General features: G+C 40.6%; 1 protein-coding gene across 4 annotated transcripts in view; it reads left to right on the top strand.

The window, feature by feature from the left end:
• Positions 1 to 16,556, top strand: part of mast3a (microtubule associated serine/threonine kinase 3a) — a 35,800-nt gene that overhangs the window by 7,644 nt on the left and 11,600 nt on the right. For 2 of the 4 annotated variants that reach the window (XM_034886772.1, XM_034886774.1), the window contains 12 exons: positions 1,327 to 1,415; positions 2,100 to 2,172; positions 3,793 to 3,813; positions 4,000 to 4,078; positions 6,725 to 6,882; positions 10,827 to 10,902; positions 11,183 to 11,392; positions 12,618 to 12,719; positions 13,359 to 13,491; positions 15,229 to 15,311; positions 15,761 to 15,846; positions 16,190 to 16,398. In XM_034886772.1, the coding sequence (XP_034742663.1) occupies positions 1,327 to 1,415; positions 2,100 to 2,172; positions 3,793 to 3,813; positions 4,000 to 4,078; positions 6,725 to 6,882; positions 10,827 to 10,902; positions 11,183 to 11,392; positions 12,618 to 12,719; positions 13,359 to 13,491; positions 15,229 to 15,311; positions 15,761 to 15,846; positions 16,190 to 16,398 (1,319 nt within the window). The remainder of the gene's footprint in view (positions 1 to 1,326; positions 1,416 to 2,099; positions 2,173 to 3,792; positions 3,814 to 3,999; positions 4,079 to 6,724; positions 6,883 to 10,826; positions 10,903 to 11,182; positions 11,393 to 12,617; positions 12,720 to 13,358; positions 13,492 to 15,228; positions 15,312 to 15,760; positions 15,847 to 16,189; positions 16,399 to 16,556) is intronic. The other 2 variants (XM_034886773.1, XM_034886775.1) reach the window with 1 other exon arrangement.

Genomic DNA, 16,556 nt, shown 5'->3' with positions numbered 1-16,556 from the left:
ATATATACACACACACACACATATATATATGTATATGTATATGTGTGTGTGTGTGTGTGTTATGTAATTAGTCATGCTTAGAGAAACGTCACCTAGTATTATCTGCCAGCTTTTAAACAGCTCTGCCATTCATCACTTTTATTATGGGACCTTTTCTTAGAAATAGGTTTCCTTAAAGGAGCTACAAAGAAGTTGACAAAATATACCAAGTTTGAACAAAGCCCGTCCAACAAAGAGGAGCAAGGAGTAAGAGGAGAACTGGATGCAAGTTTAAGCCAACCAGCATGGCAGAAGTAAACCGTCTTTCATCAAAACAACACAAACAACAGGGTTCGAAAATAACAGCAGCGTTTTTGTTTATATATGTAGAAAAGGCTTGAATCCAAAGTTGCATCAGCTGCTGAACCTTTGACTCTGTACAATGGAAACCAATTTGATCACCTATGAACCTATGGGCCAGTTTGTGTGGTTTACCAACAGATTGGGTTAATCCATGGATCTGTAATGGTGTGGTCACAGTATGTTATAGCCTATGCCGTTATGTTATGGGAGTCATTAGGTCCACTCATTTTTTTGCCTCATTGTATAACAACCAGCCATGGCTGCTTTTAATAGGCTTATGTATAGGTGCGCCCACTTGTACAAGTACTGCTCTTCCCATACTTTTCCCATAATCGCACATGAAAATTCTTCCAGACGCATCGGATTTTCACTGATACTTTAGTGCAGGGACAGCAACCTTAGGCATGCATGCCACCATTAGTGCTGAGTATCGTTACACACGTTCTGGTACTGATACCAATATTGTGACTTTGATAATGGTTCCTGAATGTTACTTGTTTCAATACCAATGTTGTCCAATCCATTTTAACAAAAATAAATTACACATTAGGGCACATATCTTAACACATATTTATTTCTCAGCTCTTACGAAGAGAGCCCAGTCTCTGTGTGTGTATATAGAGTTTTTAATCTGCGTGTTCATGTATGTTATGTGTTTTCGAAAAATAGAATGGAAATATATCCATAATGTTGGTTACTCCTGTAGTCAAAAATACTTCTGTTATTGTTATATATTTGCATACAAACATGTTTGTAGCTATGCATGTATGTGGATGTATAAACACCATTGGCCTACTAGTATAATAACAGCTATCAGTGTTTTCCTTATCACGATCAACAACTCCAGTTCAGAGGTTGACTCTGTTTTATTTTACCTGACTGTTTACTGCACTGATAAAGCAGCACTGCTGAGTAATTGTGTTTGTAATTGTCTTGCATAATCAAATGTTTTTTTTCCTCTACTGTTTGTTTTTCTCCTCACAGTTCCCGTAACAACAAGAGAAGGAGTTTGGCGGTCGGGACCCCGTCGCCTACGCTCTCACGACCTCTTTCGCCTCTCCCACTTGCCACAGGTACTCGTGTTGTTTTTAGTTGCGTGTCTGCTCCGCTCAGTGTGTGATATTGGCAATTAGACCAGGGGCTCATTACCCATACTTTACATAGTCCTGATCACATGGAAAACAGGCAAACAGGTCAGGATAGAATGATGAGCCCACCACATTAGCTTTTCTGTTTAGTATATGTGCCCTCAGGCTAATTTTCTGTTTTTGACGTATGTCACAAGACTAGCACTGGTTTTCCTTATCAAGTTTCACAGTGGTGCACAGTATAGTGCACAAGATATACAGAAGTTTTCCTCACGGTGATATTTTTTTCATCCAGCTGCCTGAAGTGCTAAATGGAGACTCATTGATTCTGCACTCAAGGTTGTGGTTTGCTGGCATGAAAACCCTTTAGTGACCCTTACGTGTGACAGTACTCTCTGCTGTCTGCACATTCCTTCAGATTAGACAGGAAACATGAGTAGTTCACTTCTGTGGTGGTGTCACTGTGATTTAAATTTTTTTTTTTAAGATTGTTTCAGGTGGAACTGATTTAGTTGCAAAATGATCATTGAGCCTATCTCTAACTGATAATTTAAAACAAACGGACAGCTGCTGGCACAATTCATCATATAGTCACATACATAGTATTAATATACATATCTCAGCTTGTACTAATTTTTAACCTTGGAACTGATTGATGTGTCTCTTCAGCTGGCAACAGCCCTTCAGAAAGCCCCAGAAATGTCTCTGCAAGCACTTCTGCCAACTTCCAGTTTGCCCGGAGGTAAGAATGAACTGAACTGCTTTTTAATTGCGGAGCACTTGAGCTAAGCCACATTGCAGCGGAGGTATTTCTCCTACCTAAAAGAAAAACTGGATAATTTTTAAGACTGATAAATTGCAGTTTAGATCCCTGGATTAAATGCATATTTTGACATTAGAGTAGGTTTATTTTTCTTTCTGCAAAGTACAATACAAAACAGACTGAGGAACTTGGTTTTGGATGAAACTCATTTGTGTGTTAATGGACATGCCACTGTGGTGGGAATGAGGCAATGGAGAAGCAAGTCCAACCAGCTAAAGGGCCCCAGGCCCACTTGCTGGGCACGGGTCTTGGCATTTGTCAATTAAATTGAGGTGGAAAGTCGGTGCACACACTCATTACTCAGGGCTTCTCTGATTATGGGGAAGATTGCAGAGCTTGCCCTCTCATCACACTTCTTGCAGCTGTGTACTCACTGGAATTTAGAGGGAAAGCAGCTGTAACTGGAACCCTCATTCATAGCAGAAAATAGTGTACTTTGAATGTATAGGCTTATTTCAAATATCGTGTCTTTTGACTTTGCATTTGTTGTTGCAGTGCAGTACGGCATATTGCACCATAAGCTTGAGGATGGAGAGGGGAAGCCTCCTGATAGAATTGCCTCACACGAGCCTGCATGACTCATCTAAATTTATTGAGACTATTTAAGCTGCAAGTGCGGAGACATATGCTGTGACTGCACTTTTGAGTCTCCTTTGGGTTTATTTGTTATTCACACAAGCTGTGATTTTTTTTTAATTTTTTTAATTTGCGAGCTGTGAATTACTTTGTCATGTAAACATGAACGAGTCAAACACACAATAGTTAGCATTCACTCACATGAAGAATAAATAAAAAAAATTTAACCTTAAGGGTGAAGCATAATCGTTTAGCTGCAAGCCCCCTCTTCACCAGTCAAGATGCTTTTTTTAACCTTAGGGTGTGAGGACTGCCTACAGTTAGGCTCAAAATAGTTTATTTCTCCTTTTACACCCCAGGGTTCTAACATTCTAAAATTGATTCAAAGCCTTGTTTTTAATTTTAGCTTCTACCCTCCTAATCCTTGCAGGGCCTTAATAAAACAACCTAGCATTAGAGGTAGGTCGTAGGATTACATATAGCGGATGACATACATGTGGGATATGAACCAGATGAGAAAACAAACACGGCTTATTCCCCCAAGTAATCCTCAGATCTCAGTCACGTTCAGAGCAGAGCCCTCTGAGTTCATTGTGGCAGTTGTGGTTAGAGAGAGAGCGAGAGAGAGAGAGTATTAAGTTATGGTGAAGGTTAAGGTTAGGCATTTAGTTGTGATGGTTAGGTTAAGGGTCTAGGGAATGAATTATGTCAATGACAGGTCCCCACAAAGATTGTTTGTGCGTGTGTGTGTCGGTGCTGCAGTATTATGGCAGCTCTTGGCAGGTGTTCAGCAGCAGGGCTGTGAGAGACAAACAGCGATATGACTCTGACAGCCAGACTTACACTGTCCCTATCATTCAACACTGTTTGTTTCTTGTCACTTTGTGTCTCCGTCTTCCCTCTTCCTCTCTTTCTCACTCTTCTTCTCCATTTGTGTCTTCCTCTTTTTTTGCATTGGTCTAGCCAACTGGCCCGCACTGAAAGGTAAGCAAACGTATGCTTCAGATGTTATCACTTTAAACTTGCCTGGGAAGATTTTGCATGAAATGAGATTTACAAGTGTAGAAAGGCTATGCTTTGAAGATTGGAGTGAGTCAACAGGATGTGTAGATTTCATATGTGGTGGGGAGCTACCAATGAGCAGTCTGATTCTCTGTTTTGTTTCTGCAGAGCGGATGGGCGAAGGTGGTCTGTGGCGTCCGTTCCCTCGTCTGGATACTGCACCAGTGCACCCAGTTCATCAGTTTCTGTAAGCTGAATCTCTTTCTGTGTTTCTCAACAACAACTAAACAACTTTTCCTGCAATCGTCTTAGCTCCCATTGTTACTTATACTCAGCACATCCATCCGTTTATAGGGTCACGGTCACGGTGTCTCATAAGCTTATGGTGTTTGTTGCGGCTGTAAGCAGTCCAACTAAGTGCTGCCTTGAGGGACTGAACACTGAGGGGTGCATAAACACACTGTTGGCGCTCAAGATTGTATTGCAGTGATTTATTTCTCTACATGTAAAATACAACTAGCACTGCAGTTACCAAATGGTTAATTATTGTGTGTCGATAGAAGGGCAACACCCCTTTCTGTCAAAGCCCAAAAAACCCAGGTGAACAGGTGAAGAGGAGAAGCAAACAAATATGTTATCCCTCCCGCTCAAGCCACCATGAACACGCCCACCGCCTACAGTATAAATGCACAAATAATTAAAAAAGAAATATATAATAATAATTTAAGTCAGACCATAAACAACATACAGTATGTGGCTCCTGCATTGTTGACAGGCTGATCTGTTAATCCCATCACACGAATACACACAGTGTAGGAAATACATCAACTACCTAATAATGCTTGTTGATTTACAGTAGACCCCAGTTTACAGAGTGAGTTCTTTTATAAAAGCGCTCTGCACCTGGGCCATATTTTAGATGAGCTGTGGAAGTGGTGTTCTATACCTTTTTGACAAACGGCTCACAGCAAAAGACAGCACGCTTATTTAATATCTTGAGTTACTTGATTCAGCTTATATTCAGCTTCAAAATGACTGAGCGTGCAATAGACAATATAGTTCTTGGTGAAGAAACTTACTACTTACTAAAACCATTTTATTTTTATTCAACTTTTTTATATTTGTGGGGCATTTTCAGCCTTCATTTTTGACAAGACAGCTGAAGACATAAAACGGGAGGGAGGGGGGGTACGACATGCAGCAAAGGGCCGCAGGTCGTAGTTGAACCCGGGGCCCCTGCCTCGAGGAGTAAACCTTTATATATGGACGGCCGCCGTTTATTTTCAACTTTGAGTAAGACTTTCTAATGACCTTATCGGTTCTGCAGAGCTGACTGTACAGTAGTGGAGGCGCTGAATACATTCTCAGACGCGGGTGAAAACCTTCACACCATCACAACTGTTACTTGGCATTCTGGTCAACCCTAGTCTCCGAAGACAGTTGATTTTATACAATCAAGCTGACTGGAAAATGGATGTTGTGTACTCAGTCATAACAGGATATGTCCAACGATGATAGATGATAGATGATAGCCACAACAGACAAGAACTAGGAATGAATCCTCTGATGCTTTTCCCAGAGTTATCCTAGAATGTTTTATAGTATAGATGGGATGGACAGTTCTATACATACATGACAATTACAATACACAGCGTTATACTTCATTTGGTCTGTTTTCTGCCTGAAAACAATCATTTTTTTAGTTGAAACAAAGAGTCATTAGGTTAATATTTTACCATATGACTACCAACATGATTTGAGCCCTGCACTGTGTGGCTCCTTTTGACCGAGGGAAAGTACAGGAGTTAGTCTTATCACTTAAATAACACAGGTTTTGTTGAAATGCATGGCTTCTTTTTCCTGGATGACATCACACGAGTAGGGACTGTACTGCGGTTCACATTTCCGTACTCTACTTTTGGGAAAAGTCAAAAGGCATGGAGCGCGACGTGCTCCCCAGCTACACCCGTTTGTTGATGGTTTCGTTGTCCATTATCTTGAGAGAATCGGTCTAGAAAGTCATTACTCAAACTGCAGTTGGCTGTAAAAACAATACCTGCTCTCCACTGTCATGGTTGTAGTTTTGTAGGGCCAGCCACATGGCTTGGAGACGGTGAGGTCAGCCCTCCCCACACAATGCCCCTCTTTCAGACTCGCTGTCATTGAGGTCTTTATGCTGCTCTCGCTTGGTTCTGACACGTCTCTAGTTTCCTCCTGGGGGTATCTCCCCCCCCCCACAATCCCTTATTTTTTCCTCCTCAGTTTTTTTCTCTCTCTGTTTTCTCTCTCTGTCCGGCTCGTCTCTTTCCTCCTGTGAGATGAGCCACTCATTCCCTTTGCTCTTCCTCCAGTGAAACACAAGATCCCAGCCAGATGGGAGTTCTCATAAATTCCAGGCTGCGTGTCACACATTTTGTCTTGGAAAGAGAAAACTAATGCATGCATTGCCAACACAACAGCCGTTGCTGTGTACCTACGGCCATGCTGCGGCAGGGAAAGAAAAAAGAAATCCTGCTTTAGGAGAGCAGAACACTAAAGCTCACTGAGTAATTTCCTTAAACTAAATGGGTATATGATATTTTACTTTACTGTAGCCTTACTTATTTTTGAGTTCTCACTAAGACAGTGCTAATATTTTTTTACTGTCACAACAGAACAGAGTAACATCAAAATATATTAAAGTTCTGATAAATGAAATGTATAAAAATACAAACTTAAGATATGAAACTTAAAGTCCTTTGAACAAAAACAGGGACGTTGTAGAGCGCCCTCTGGTGGACAAACTATTGAAAAATATTGTTTTTATCACATATTTACAGATTCCAATACACTGACCTCTGTAAAATATCCTTCTATTTCTTTCATTCCCCTCACATCCCCCATCTCTCTTTAGTCCTCTTCTTCCCAGGAGTTATTGCACCAGTTGCCGTTCCAACCCACACAAGATGATCTCCACTTCCTGTTCAAACATTTCCGGAGCACAGAGAGTGTGGCCGACGAAGAAGGAGCACACAACTCGCCCCCTGTCAGGCTCCGATCACGCAGTCTCAGGTAGCCTGGATTTGAATCATACAATAACTGTACTGCGTGATGTATGGACTACACAGACAATTTGTAGCACTGCACTCCACTGGGAGAAATTTTAACCTTATCAGATTACTTTGATTTGAATAGGAACCAAAAAGCCACACATCTGCTGGCTAATGCTGTAGTTTAATGTTAATGTGCCCATGTTATGAAAAAAATCACCTTTTTCTGGGATTTAGGGTGTTTTGTTGTGTCTCTTGTGCTTCCACTCACATACAAACTTGGGGGAAAAAAACATCAATGCTGTTTTAAGTGAGATACAGGTTCCGTCTCTTGGTGAGCTGTTCAAAATCTGCATGGCTTTCTACGTTATTAGCCGAGACGGGGTGGCTAATTGCAGCATGTTAGCTCGTTCTCGATGGCAAAACACTGCTACAACACACACTAGTTCATCATAATCTCCAAAAGAACTACTTCATGTCCTTGTTCTTAAGGTATTCTACAAGTGCGCCCTCGTGAAGATGTCTCCCAGCTAATCCTGTCTTGTATAGACCAAAGTTGGAGCGTTAGCTAGCGGATGTGATCTTACCTAGCTACTGCGCATGTGCAACTCCCAACAAACACATTATTATTATAAAATAGTATAGAAGTGAGATGTGTCCCTCTCTAGCTAAAACAAGTGACATGTCTTACTCTGTAGCTAAAACAGAGACCTAAACACAGGGAGAAAACTGAATCTGCAGCAGTGTTCAGTACAACAAAAATATGGTGTTTTTTTAAAACTGAAACCATGTAAACCTGTTCTGGTACAACCTCAAAATACAGTTATGAACCTGAAAATGAGAATAATATGGGCGCTTTAGAGTGCCCATATTAAGTAAACAATTGTGTTTTGCCATTGAGAACAAACTAGCATGCTAGTGCTAGCATGTGCTGTGTGTTAGCCACCTCATCTCGACTAGTGACGTATGAAAGCCGTGCAGACGTCACCTACGCACCTGTGTGTATGTGTGCTAATTACCACAATCAGAGGTTAGAACAGGGAATTACAGGTAAGGGTGGATCAGGGAATTAGGATCTGGTAAGCCACACAGTTTGTCAACCTTAACTGTGTGTGTGTGTGTGTGTGTGTGTGTGTGTGTGTGTGTGTGTGTGTGTGTGTGTGTGTGTGTGTGTGTGTGTGTGTGTGTGTGTGTGTGTGTGTGTGTGTGTGTGTGTGTGTGTGTGTGTGTGTGTGTGTGGTTTTATATCTAGAATGCTGGTTTTTAATCTTTCAGTCAGAACAGTTTTTTTTAGGTGTTTTTAAATCCATTCATAATATAAAATGTTAAACTCAAGATGATGGCAGATCCCATCATTTGCACCAAGCATTGAAATAACCTTTAAAATTCCCTCCAGTGATATTTGTTGTTGTCAGATAGCCACTACTACAATGTTCTTGTTTTTCAATCAATCAACATTTATTTATATAGCACTTTACAGCAACCAACAGTTGTCCATAGTGCTTTTCATCAACCAAGAATAAACAAACACAACATTCAATAAACATGAAGCATATAAAACAGTAAAACAGATCAAATTGCCTACAATCATCAGAAGAAGAGTTGTTACACCACCACTGCGTATTAAAAGCCATTCTAAATAAATACGTTTTAAGTTTTGATTTAAAATGTAAGATGTGTTATAGTGCGAATGTCTGGTGGGAGCTTCCAGAGTTTTCTTGTTTTTGTAAGTGCAGTGTTGATGGATACTGCAGCTGGTGTGTCTAACATGCAGTCAAGCCCTTCTTTGTTACCTGGGTTGGTTAGCTAATTAGCCAAGCCAACCCTTCTAGTTTAAACAACTCATGTAAGGCTACTGTTCAATAGGTAACCTGAACATTAATGTCCTTAGTGTGACAGAAAGGGGAGGGTAAAAGTCACCACTGGTATTTTTATATTTTATTATCGTTTCTCCTGTGCCATTATAGAATATCCCTGTTGACTAACATGTAGTTGTCAGTTCTTTGGCCCAGCCTAGAAGTATGTCTAACCATAACTGCAATGTGATGCTGCACTGTTTGTGTTCCACTGCGCTCGGAAATGTCTGCTGTAGTAATGGAAGATGCTAGCTGTGGAGCTCATATAAAGCGTTCCACCGCTAGAAGCTTTCACGGTGTATATTTTCCTCCATTACACAGCTGCTTACCTAAACATGGATTTGAAAAAAATGTATGAGAGACAAACATAAAATACTTTTAAGAAGCAGAGCTCTAAACAGACATGGAAACAAGCACATTTTATAAGAAGGCAGCTTAGCCTCAAATCAACCAAAAGTAGGGCAGAAGTTCTGTGAAGTCTTTCATTTATGATTTGAAAAAATGAAATACTTTGAAAATGGCGTGATCATTATTTTATTTGGTTCTGGAAAAAATGCCTCTGTGCTGGTTTGTAGTGATCCCCTAGATTAGAAGATAGCATTTCCTCATCTTTTAGCATAGCCGCTCTCATTAAACACTTAAACCCGCCCTCTAAATTCTAAATGGCTCTTGTGGTGGAGAGTTTTGAGGTTGCTGGAGACTTTTGTAATGGGCTGTGAAGGGTGTTGAGAACATTTTAAATGGTCCAGTGTATAGTTACTGTAAGTCAAAACTTTTACAAGAATGTAGGCTTGTTAACTTTTTAGTTTGGTGGTTGCATAACCAAACTAAAAAGTTTACAAGCAAAGTAACACACCATCCAGCGACGCTGCATTTTCTGTTGTCTGTTCATTTGACCACTGATCAGTTGTTTCAGATGGAACAAACCCACCAAAAATTCCACAGAAAAAAAACTCCACCAGTGTTATGACTTCTGTAGAGCTTTTAAAAATGACTGCACGCATGACTGGGGAAACAGATGTCTGATAAGTGTCTATGTTTCTCTCAAATAGCTCCTTAGGGTGTGTAAAGTGTTCCTCATTACCTCGAACAGTTCCCAAGGGGTTAACTATTGCTATTGCCCTCAAATCAAACCCCTGCTGTGCAACTGCAACTGTTGTGGCTACCCAGGAATAGTAAGGGGCAAGATATTGTTATTTGTAGTATGTGATGTAAAGGGGCATCCCGAGTTGCTATTTTTAACATTTGTGATGACAGTACATTGATTTGTTTTGCGAATGGACAGTTTTAAAGGTGGCCTCTCGTAACTGAAGCCCTGCGCACACAACAGATGTGGTCATTGATACTGCACATGAGAACCTGATCTGAATCACATTAGTGTTCTATTCAAACACGCTGGGCCCTATTTTAACGATCTAAGCGCACGGCGTGAAACGCATGGCGCAGGTGCATATAGGGCGTGTCCAAATCCCCTTTTTCTAGTTTGACGGTGGGAAAAAGGGTCTGTGCGCCAGGCTCTTGGCTCAAAGGGGTTGAACTTAGTCTTCATTTTTTCATAGGTGTTTTTTGATTGATCTTCCATTCCCTTAAAAAGCCGTGCGTGTGTGTGTGTGTGTGTGTGTGTGTGTAACAAGCGCAGTGTGCCCACGCTCTGCACAAGCCTAGGCGCATCTTACCAATGCGCTGTTAAAATAACAATGAAATACTGTGCTATTGACGTTAGATCATGTTTTTTTTGGCCGATGGCGCGATCACTTTCTGCTGCCGCAAGATAGCAATACACCAAGAACACAACTCCCTGTAAGACCAACACCCATGGGCACAAAGATGGGCGCAGGTGCATTTGCTCTTTAAACGTTGTGGGTGCGGGACGGGAAATTAAGAACTGCGCCGGGCTTTGCGTCACGCTGCCTTGGGTTCAAGATAAGGCCCACTGATAAACCCGGATGGCAGTGAATGTGTAGATTTTGTGTGGCTTTAATAGGACAGTTTTGGACATTGTTTTAGGGCTTCGATATATCAATGTTTAGTATGTAGCATTTTTAATTATTAAATGTTGGCTGATCTCTTTAATCTTTCTGATTTTCTATTTTACCTGGGTCTCATCCAGCCCTGGACGGACCTGTGGAACATTTGACAATGAAATTGTCATGATGAATCATGTCTACAAAGAACGCTTTCCTAAGGTATAGTCAGTGTGTGTGTTTTGTTTGTCTTGCCATCTTTCTCTCTCTGATCTATATCTGTTAAACCTCTTAAGTTGCTAATGCATCTCCATGGGAAAAAATGATCTACTAACGTGTAAACAAGCTTTTTTTTCACACACATAAAAGCAGGACAGGAGATTTCTACCCTCCTGACAAAGTCAAAACCACTCGCTCACCTTTGGAGCGCAAGTAAGAAGAAAGTGTTACTATAATGCTGCTGTCACCATTTTAAATGAAGTATTCCATCTTGGTTACCTAGGCGACAGCCCAGATGGAGGGTCGGCTGCTAGACGTTATCGCGGAGTGTTCCCCAGACGCTGCTTTGCCCCTGGCTGACGGTGTGCTGGGATTCATCCAGCACCAGCTGGTGGAGCTTGCCAGAGACTGTCTGGACAAGTCCCAGAACGGCCTGGTCACCTCCAGGTACTTTGTGGAGCTGCAGGAGAAACTGGAGAAGCTGCTGCACGAGGTGAGTGTTTCTCGCCTTTAAACAATGTTTTTCCAATTGATTCCTAAAAGAGAACACAGACACAGCGTTGTTTTTGATTAGTATTCAGCCGTGCAACTGTTCAGCCGGTGTTTGTTCCTTCCAAGACATCATCAGTGGATTTGTGATTGTTGGTATAGCTCAGATTGCCTTCTGGGACATTGCATGCTGTACTGTAGCTTCACTGGGAACATTGACCTGGAGTTGCCTGTATGATTGGTTCTCATTCTTTGCTGTTTCCAGTTCATTGGACAGTAATTGTGTTGTCATTTTATATAATTACTTAGTTTTGTGCAAGTGTTTTATTATATAATGATTTATTACATAACCTTTCCAGCTACAATTTTACTGCAGCACATGCTGCCGTCTGCAACACAGATTACGGCTTCTGCTGCAGACGTGAAATACTTTCTCTTTTTAATCAGAAAGTTGGATAAATCTTTTTGTCAGCTACAGTTAGTACAGTCAATGCTGTGTGTTATTGTGTTCATTCAGTCTCCTAGTAGCTTAGTTTATCCTACAGTTATGACATGTTGTCTAGATTTCCACCAAAGCCACATTTCTGTAATTATTTTTCCATCTTGCCAATGAAATGATTTTCCAGCTCAGAGAGAGAGAGAGAGAATTTATTTTAAGCAAATGGTCCCTAATTGTATCTTGTTAAACTGTTTGAATTTGCCCCTGTGCCCGCTGGTTCTTCTCTGGAATTCTAATAGCTGGTTTGAAATGCTGCTTCTTAACTTTTAGAAGACTTTTACTTTAGAAGTATCTTTTTAAAAACAAATCTTGTAAGAGGTTTCACAAGGTAAGACACAGAGCCTGTTACAAAACGATCAGCTGTTTAACCTGAACTGACACCACCTTCAAAACACTGACTTTAAACCTCTCTTTGACCATGGCAAGGCAATGCTAGACTAAGAGATGGAGAAAGTAAGTGTTAATAAAAGTGTAACCGTTAGGGCTTTCTATTATTTATAAATCTGGCAAGGGAGCAAACCAATAGGGGTATTGATGAAAGATGTTGAAATAACAGCGCTGATCTATTGAATCACCAACAGATAATGCAAGAAGATGAAATGGATTCTAAAAATGAAATGAGCCAAAGTGCAGACAGCCTCTGTGGGTGAGACGCACTGCCTCATGCCTCTCGTGCCAATAGGATTAAGGCACAATAATAATCCATCATCCTTTGTTCTTTCCCAATCAGGCGTATGAGCGTTCAGAGAGCGAGGAGGTAACGATCATTACCAAACTGGTGAAGAAGATTCTCATCATCATCTCCCGGCCTGCCAGGCTCCTGGAGTGTCTGGTAAGACACAGTAGTGACCCTGGGGACAGGAGTGACTCAACATCAACGTGGTGTTCATTAGTGTATGAGTTTAGAGCCTCATACAAAATATCTGTCCCTTTTTAAGTGCAGATGTCACAACTCGGTGACTCCCATACATTGATAATATGTTGTAGTAATGCCAGTTGTAGCAGTAATTATTAGACAGGTGCATGTGGAATAAGCAACAGCAGGCTTACTATGCTGGACAGGATGCCGTTTGAGGTAGTCCTTTAATAAGCCATTTAATATTGACAGTAAGTGTGTAATTGATAATTAAAGTTTACAAGTACTAAGAGAAATGAGCTGGATTAGCCTTTTCAACCTTCTTTCTTACAAACTCTGTCATCACATTGTAATTGTTTCTTTTTTTCCTGGCCTTTAGTTTGCAGCTTTTCTGTGTAACACTTTCCTGCACTATTGTCAGGGTTTTCCCTTCCATTATAAGGCTTTTTCTTTATTTTTACGTAACATTTTCTTAAGGGAGGACCCCTAAACCAGGTTCAAATATGTGCACCTTAGTCTTCCACAAACCCAGGGAAAATACTGCTATTGTAGTTTTGTTTTGCTTTAACTAAATGTTGATGAAACCACAGCACGTCTTTTCTTGCTTTTCTACAGGAGTTTGATCCGGAGGAGTTTTACCAACGTTTGGAGGTTGCAGAGGGTCAAGCCAAGGTGGGCCAGGGCATCAAGACGGATATTCCCAGATACATCATCAGCCAGCTCGGCCTCACCAGGGATCCCTTGGAAGGTGCAACGCTGATTAATTTATTTGATTACTTTATAATAACTGTATTATGCATTATAATAACAAAACAAACCCAGTATTCATTAGCACCCAGTGCCATTGGGGGGGAATCATGCCTCCTAGATGTCCTGAAAACAGTTCCAAGCTGCCAATTGACAGCATTTTTGGCAAAACCAAGACTGCCCCTTCTGCCAACAAGGTCAACGATAAAAAAAGCATATTGAAAAAACATAGAGGTTGGCGACTGCCAGAATGTCTGTCAGTATGCAGAAAAAAAGCACAGTTAAAGGTACAAAAAGCAGCAGAGTTCCAGTTCTAGGTCTCATTATGCATTGCCGGCATCCAAACCTTCCAGAAATAGATTTGTAATAGTTTTGTAAATTCCGTTTTCCAAAAAAATATGTTCCATCTTAGCAATGGAAAGCATTTCATTGAAGCACCTTCTGTAAAGAAGGGACGATGGAGACTTCCAGTTTGGTAATATCATTATTTTGGCTACCTGCCTTGAGAGCATGCTTTTGATGGGTCCTTTCTGGCACAATGTTTACTTTATGGGATTTGGAAAATAAATTAAATATATTACACATAAAGATGACTTAGTGAGAGTACTGGACAGTGCCAGCATAAGTGCAATAGGGATCCTTCAGCATTATCACGTCTATCACTCATGGGAGAAAAGGATTGAAATATTTGACTAAGTTTACTTTTAGAGTAATGCAGTGTGTGTAAGACATAGGAATTAAATTAGTTGATATCTAAAAATGATAGAACAGCCCTCTATACAGGACGCTGTATACTGGACCCCTCCTCCCACAGTTCATCTGTCACTGGCACACCCAATTCTTGAGATACCACTGATGTGGTGGGAGATCAAATGTATAGAATTTGACTGTGAATATGTGGATTTTTTTTTTTCAATTTAGTATTTTACCTGCTAAACTGTCTATTTAGGCATTTCAAAATACAATGGATGAATTGTATTGTGTGTTCCCTATTTTACCACACTTAAATCATGTTTTAAAAAAAATCTCCGTCAGATGTGTTAAATTTATATAACATGGGGAAATGGTAATGCTAAATGCTTACACTTACATGTGAAGGAATCTACATGCAAACATGTATAAAAAGCATTCAACTTTTGTCATGGTATCCACCTGTAACCATTATAATATTGATGTTTCAAAGCATTTATATCGTAGACGCTGAGGACTAAATGCAGTTGTATGTGTGGATGAGTTCCTGCTGCAAATTCTATGTTAGGAAGGCAGGAGTCATAGTTATTTTTTTGTAGAGTTGTATGCATTTTATTGTTTTGAATGAAAACGAGGAACATCCTTATGCACTTAGCATTCTTTGCACTTTAGCCAACTTATTACTAGCATTGTTCTGTCTTTGTACTTTTCTATTGTATCGTATTTATTCCTTTTTGTGTACACTATGAACGCCTTGTTGAGTTCTTCCTTGAGTTTGAGACCAAGCAAATACTGCCTCTACATAACTACATGTCAGTGTTGCTTTGTATGGTGTTCGGTAGAGTAGAGCATAATTTAACTGAATCTGAACACTTAGACCAACATTGTAAACCATTCGCGTAAAAGAGAAAACGCCAACAAAAATGCTTTGGAGACGGTGACTGTTGTAGTTCTGTTAAGCATCATAAGTTGAATAAGCCCTCATTGTCCTCCCTGATGTACACGTAAAGTGAACAGAGTTTGATTTGTGTGTCTGCTGCTGTTACAGAGATGGTCCACCTGGAGCAGACTAGTCCGAGTCACAGAGCCGCCAGCAGAGAGTCTGATGAGACGGGAGAGCCCACACCACAGGTACCAGCTTACATTAAACGGACTTAGAGACTTCTTTTTATTGATCCTTTTGGGATGACACCTGCAAGGAAATGGAATTTTCAGCAGCAGATTTCTGCAGCTTAAAAAACACTTGCATAGAAAATAGAGAGGTATAAAAAAATACAGTATAGAAAATACAGTATAAGAATAACTATAAACTTTTAGCTATAAAAGTAGTTATACTGAATTGTAATGTGACTCAGTTTGACAGAACAAACGGGGGTGGGTGAAGTAATGGCAGTTGAATTGAAGAAATATAAAACAATACTGTAGGGGTGGCTTAGATAGATACAGTTTAAATGGAGAGCATAGCACTTGTTAATACAGGCACACACATAACAATAAAGTATGGAAGTGCATGGATTCATGCTTTTCAGATGTGATGCAGCAATTAAGTTTGTGTTATTTTCCTTGTGTTTGTGTTTCAGAGCCGAGCAGCCTGCACCCCTCCTCGCAGGAAACCACTGGAGAGCGACTTTGAGACTATCAAGCTCATTAGTAATGGCGCCTATGGGTGAGTGAGTCAGACTTCTTTTGTTGTGGCCTACTGGCTCAAGTCTTTGTGGACACTAAATTGAGCCCAATAAAAGCGGGAAGGAAACTCAAATAAAGATGTGTTTTGGTAGTATTTTTGTGATTACACTTAGGATTTGTCCGGGCAGTTTCATTTCAAGTCTGAACTGTTGTTCACTCGTAAGTGATGTGTATGGTTTCTCATCTTTTATCCCGCCTTCATTCGCTCAGAGTATCCGTCAATGTACCTATCATTCCATTTAAAGACTTTTATTCCTATTTGTCCTGTAATCTTCTTTTTTTCTCTTCTTTTGTCCTCCTCCCTCCTTTATCCTGCAATGCAGGACTGTATTTCTGGTGCGCCACAAGGAGACCCGTCAACGTTTTGCCATGAAGAAGATCAACCGGCAGAACCTGATGCTTAGGAACCAAATCCAGCAGGTGTTTGTGGAGCGAGACATCCTCACCTTTGCTGAAAACCCATTTGTGGTTTCGATGTTCTGCTCTTTTGAGACGCGGAGGCACCTCTGCATGGTCATGGAGTATGTGGAAGGTGAGGTTTGTTTTGAATTGCTAATACATACATATTATGTCTCGTTAGTAAATGATTATTTGCCAGGAACAGGGCACGCAAAACTACGTTTAATTGTATGCCTACTATAAATGCAAAAGGACACATTGCCACAAGCATTCGGAAAGCCTAAACATTGC

This window comes from Etheostoma cragini, chromosome 12 (assembly GCF_013103735.1).
Source record: "Etheostoma cragini isolate CJK2018 chromosome 12, CSU_Ecrag_1.0, whole genome shotgun sequence".
NCBI lineage: Eukaryota > Metazoa > Chordata > Actinopteri > Perciformes > Percidae > Etheostoma > Etheostoma cragini.
The sequence above is the reverse complement of the archived record's forward strand: the minus strand, read 5'-3'. Positions and strand labels throughout refer to the sequence as shown.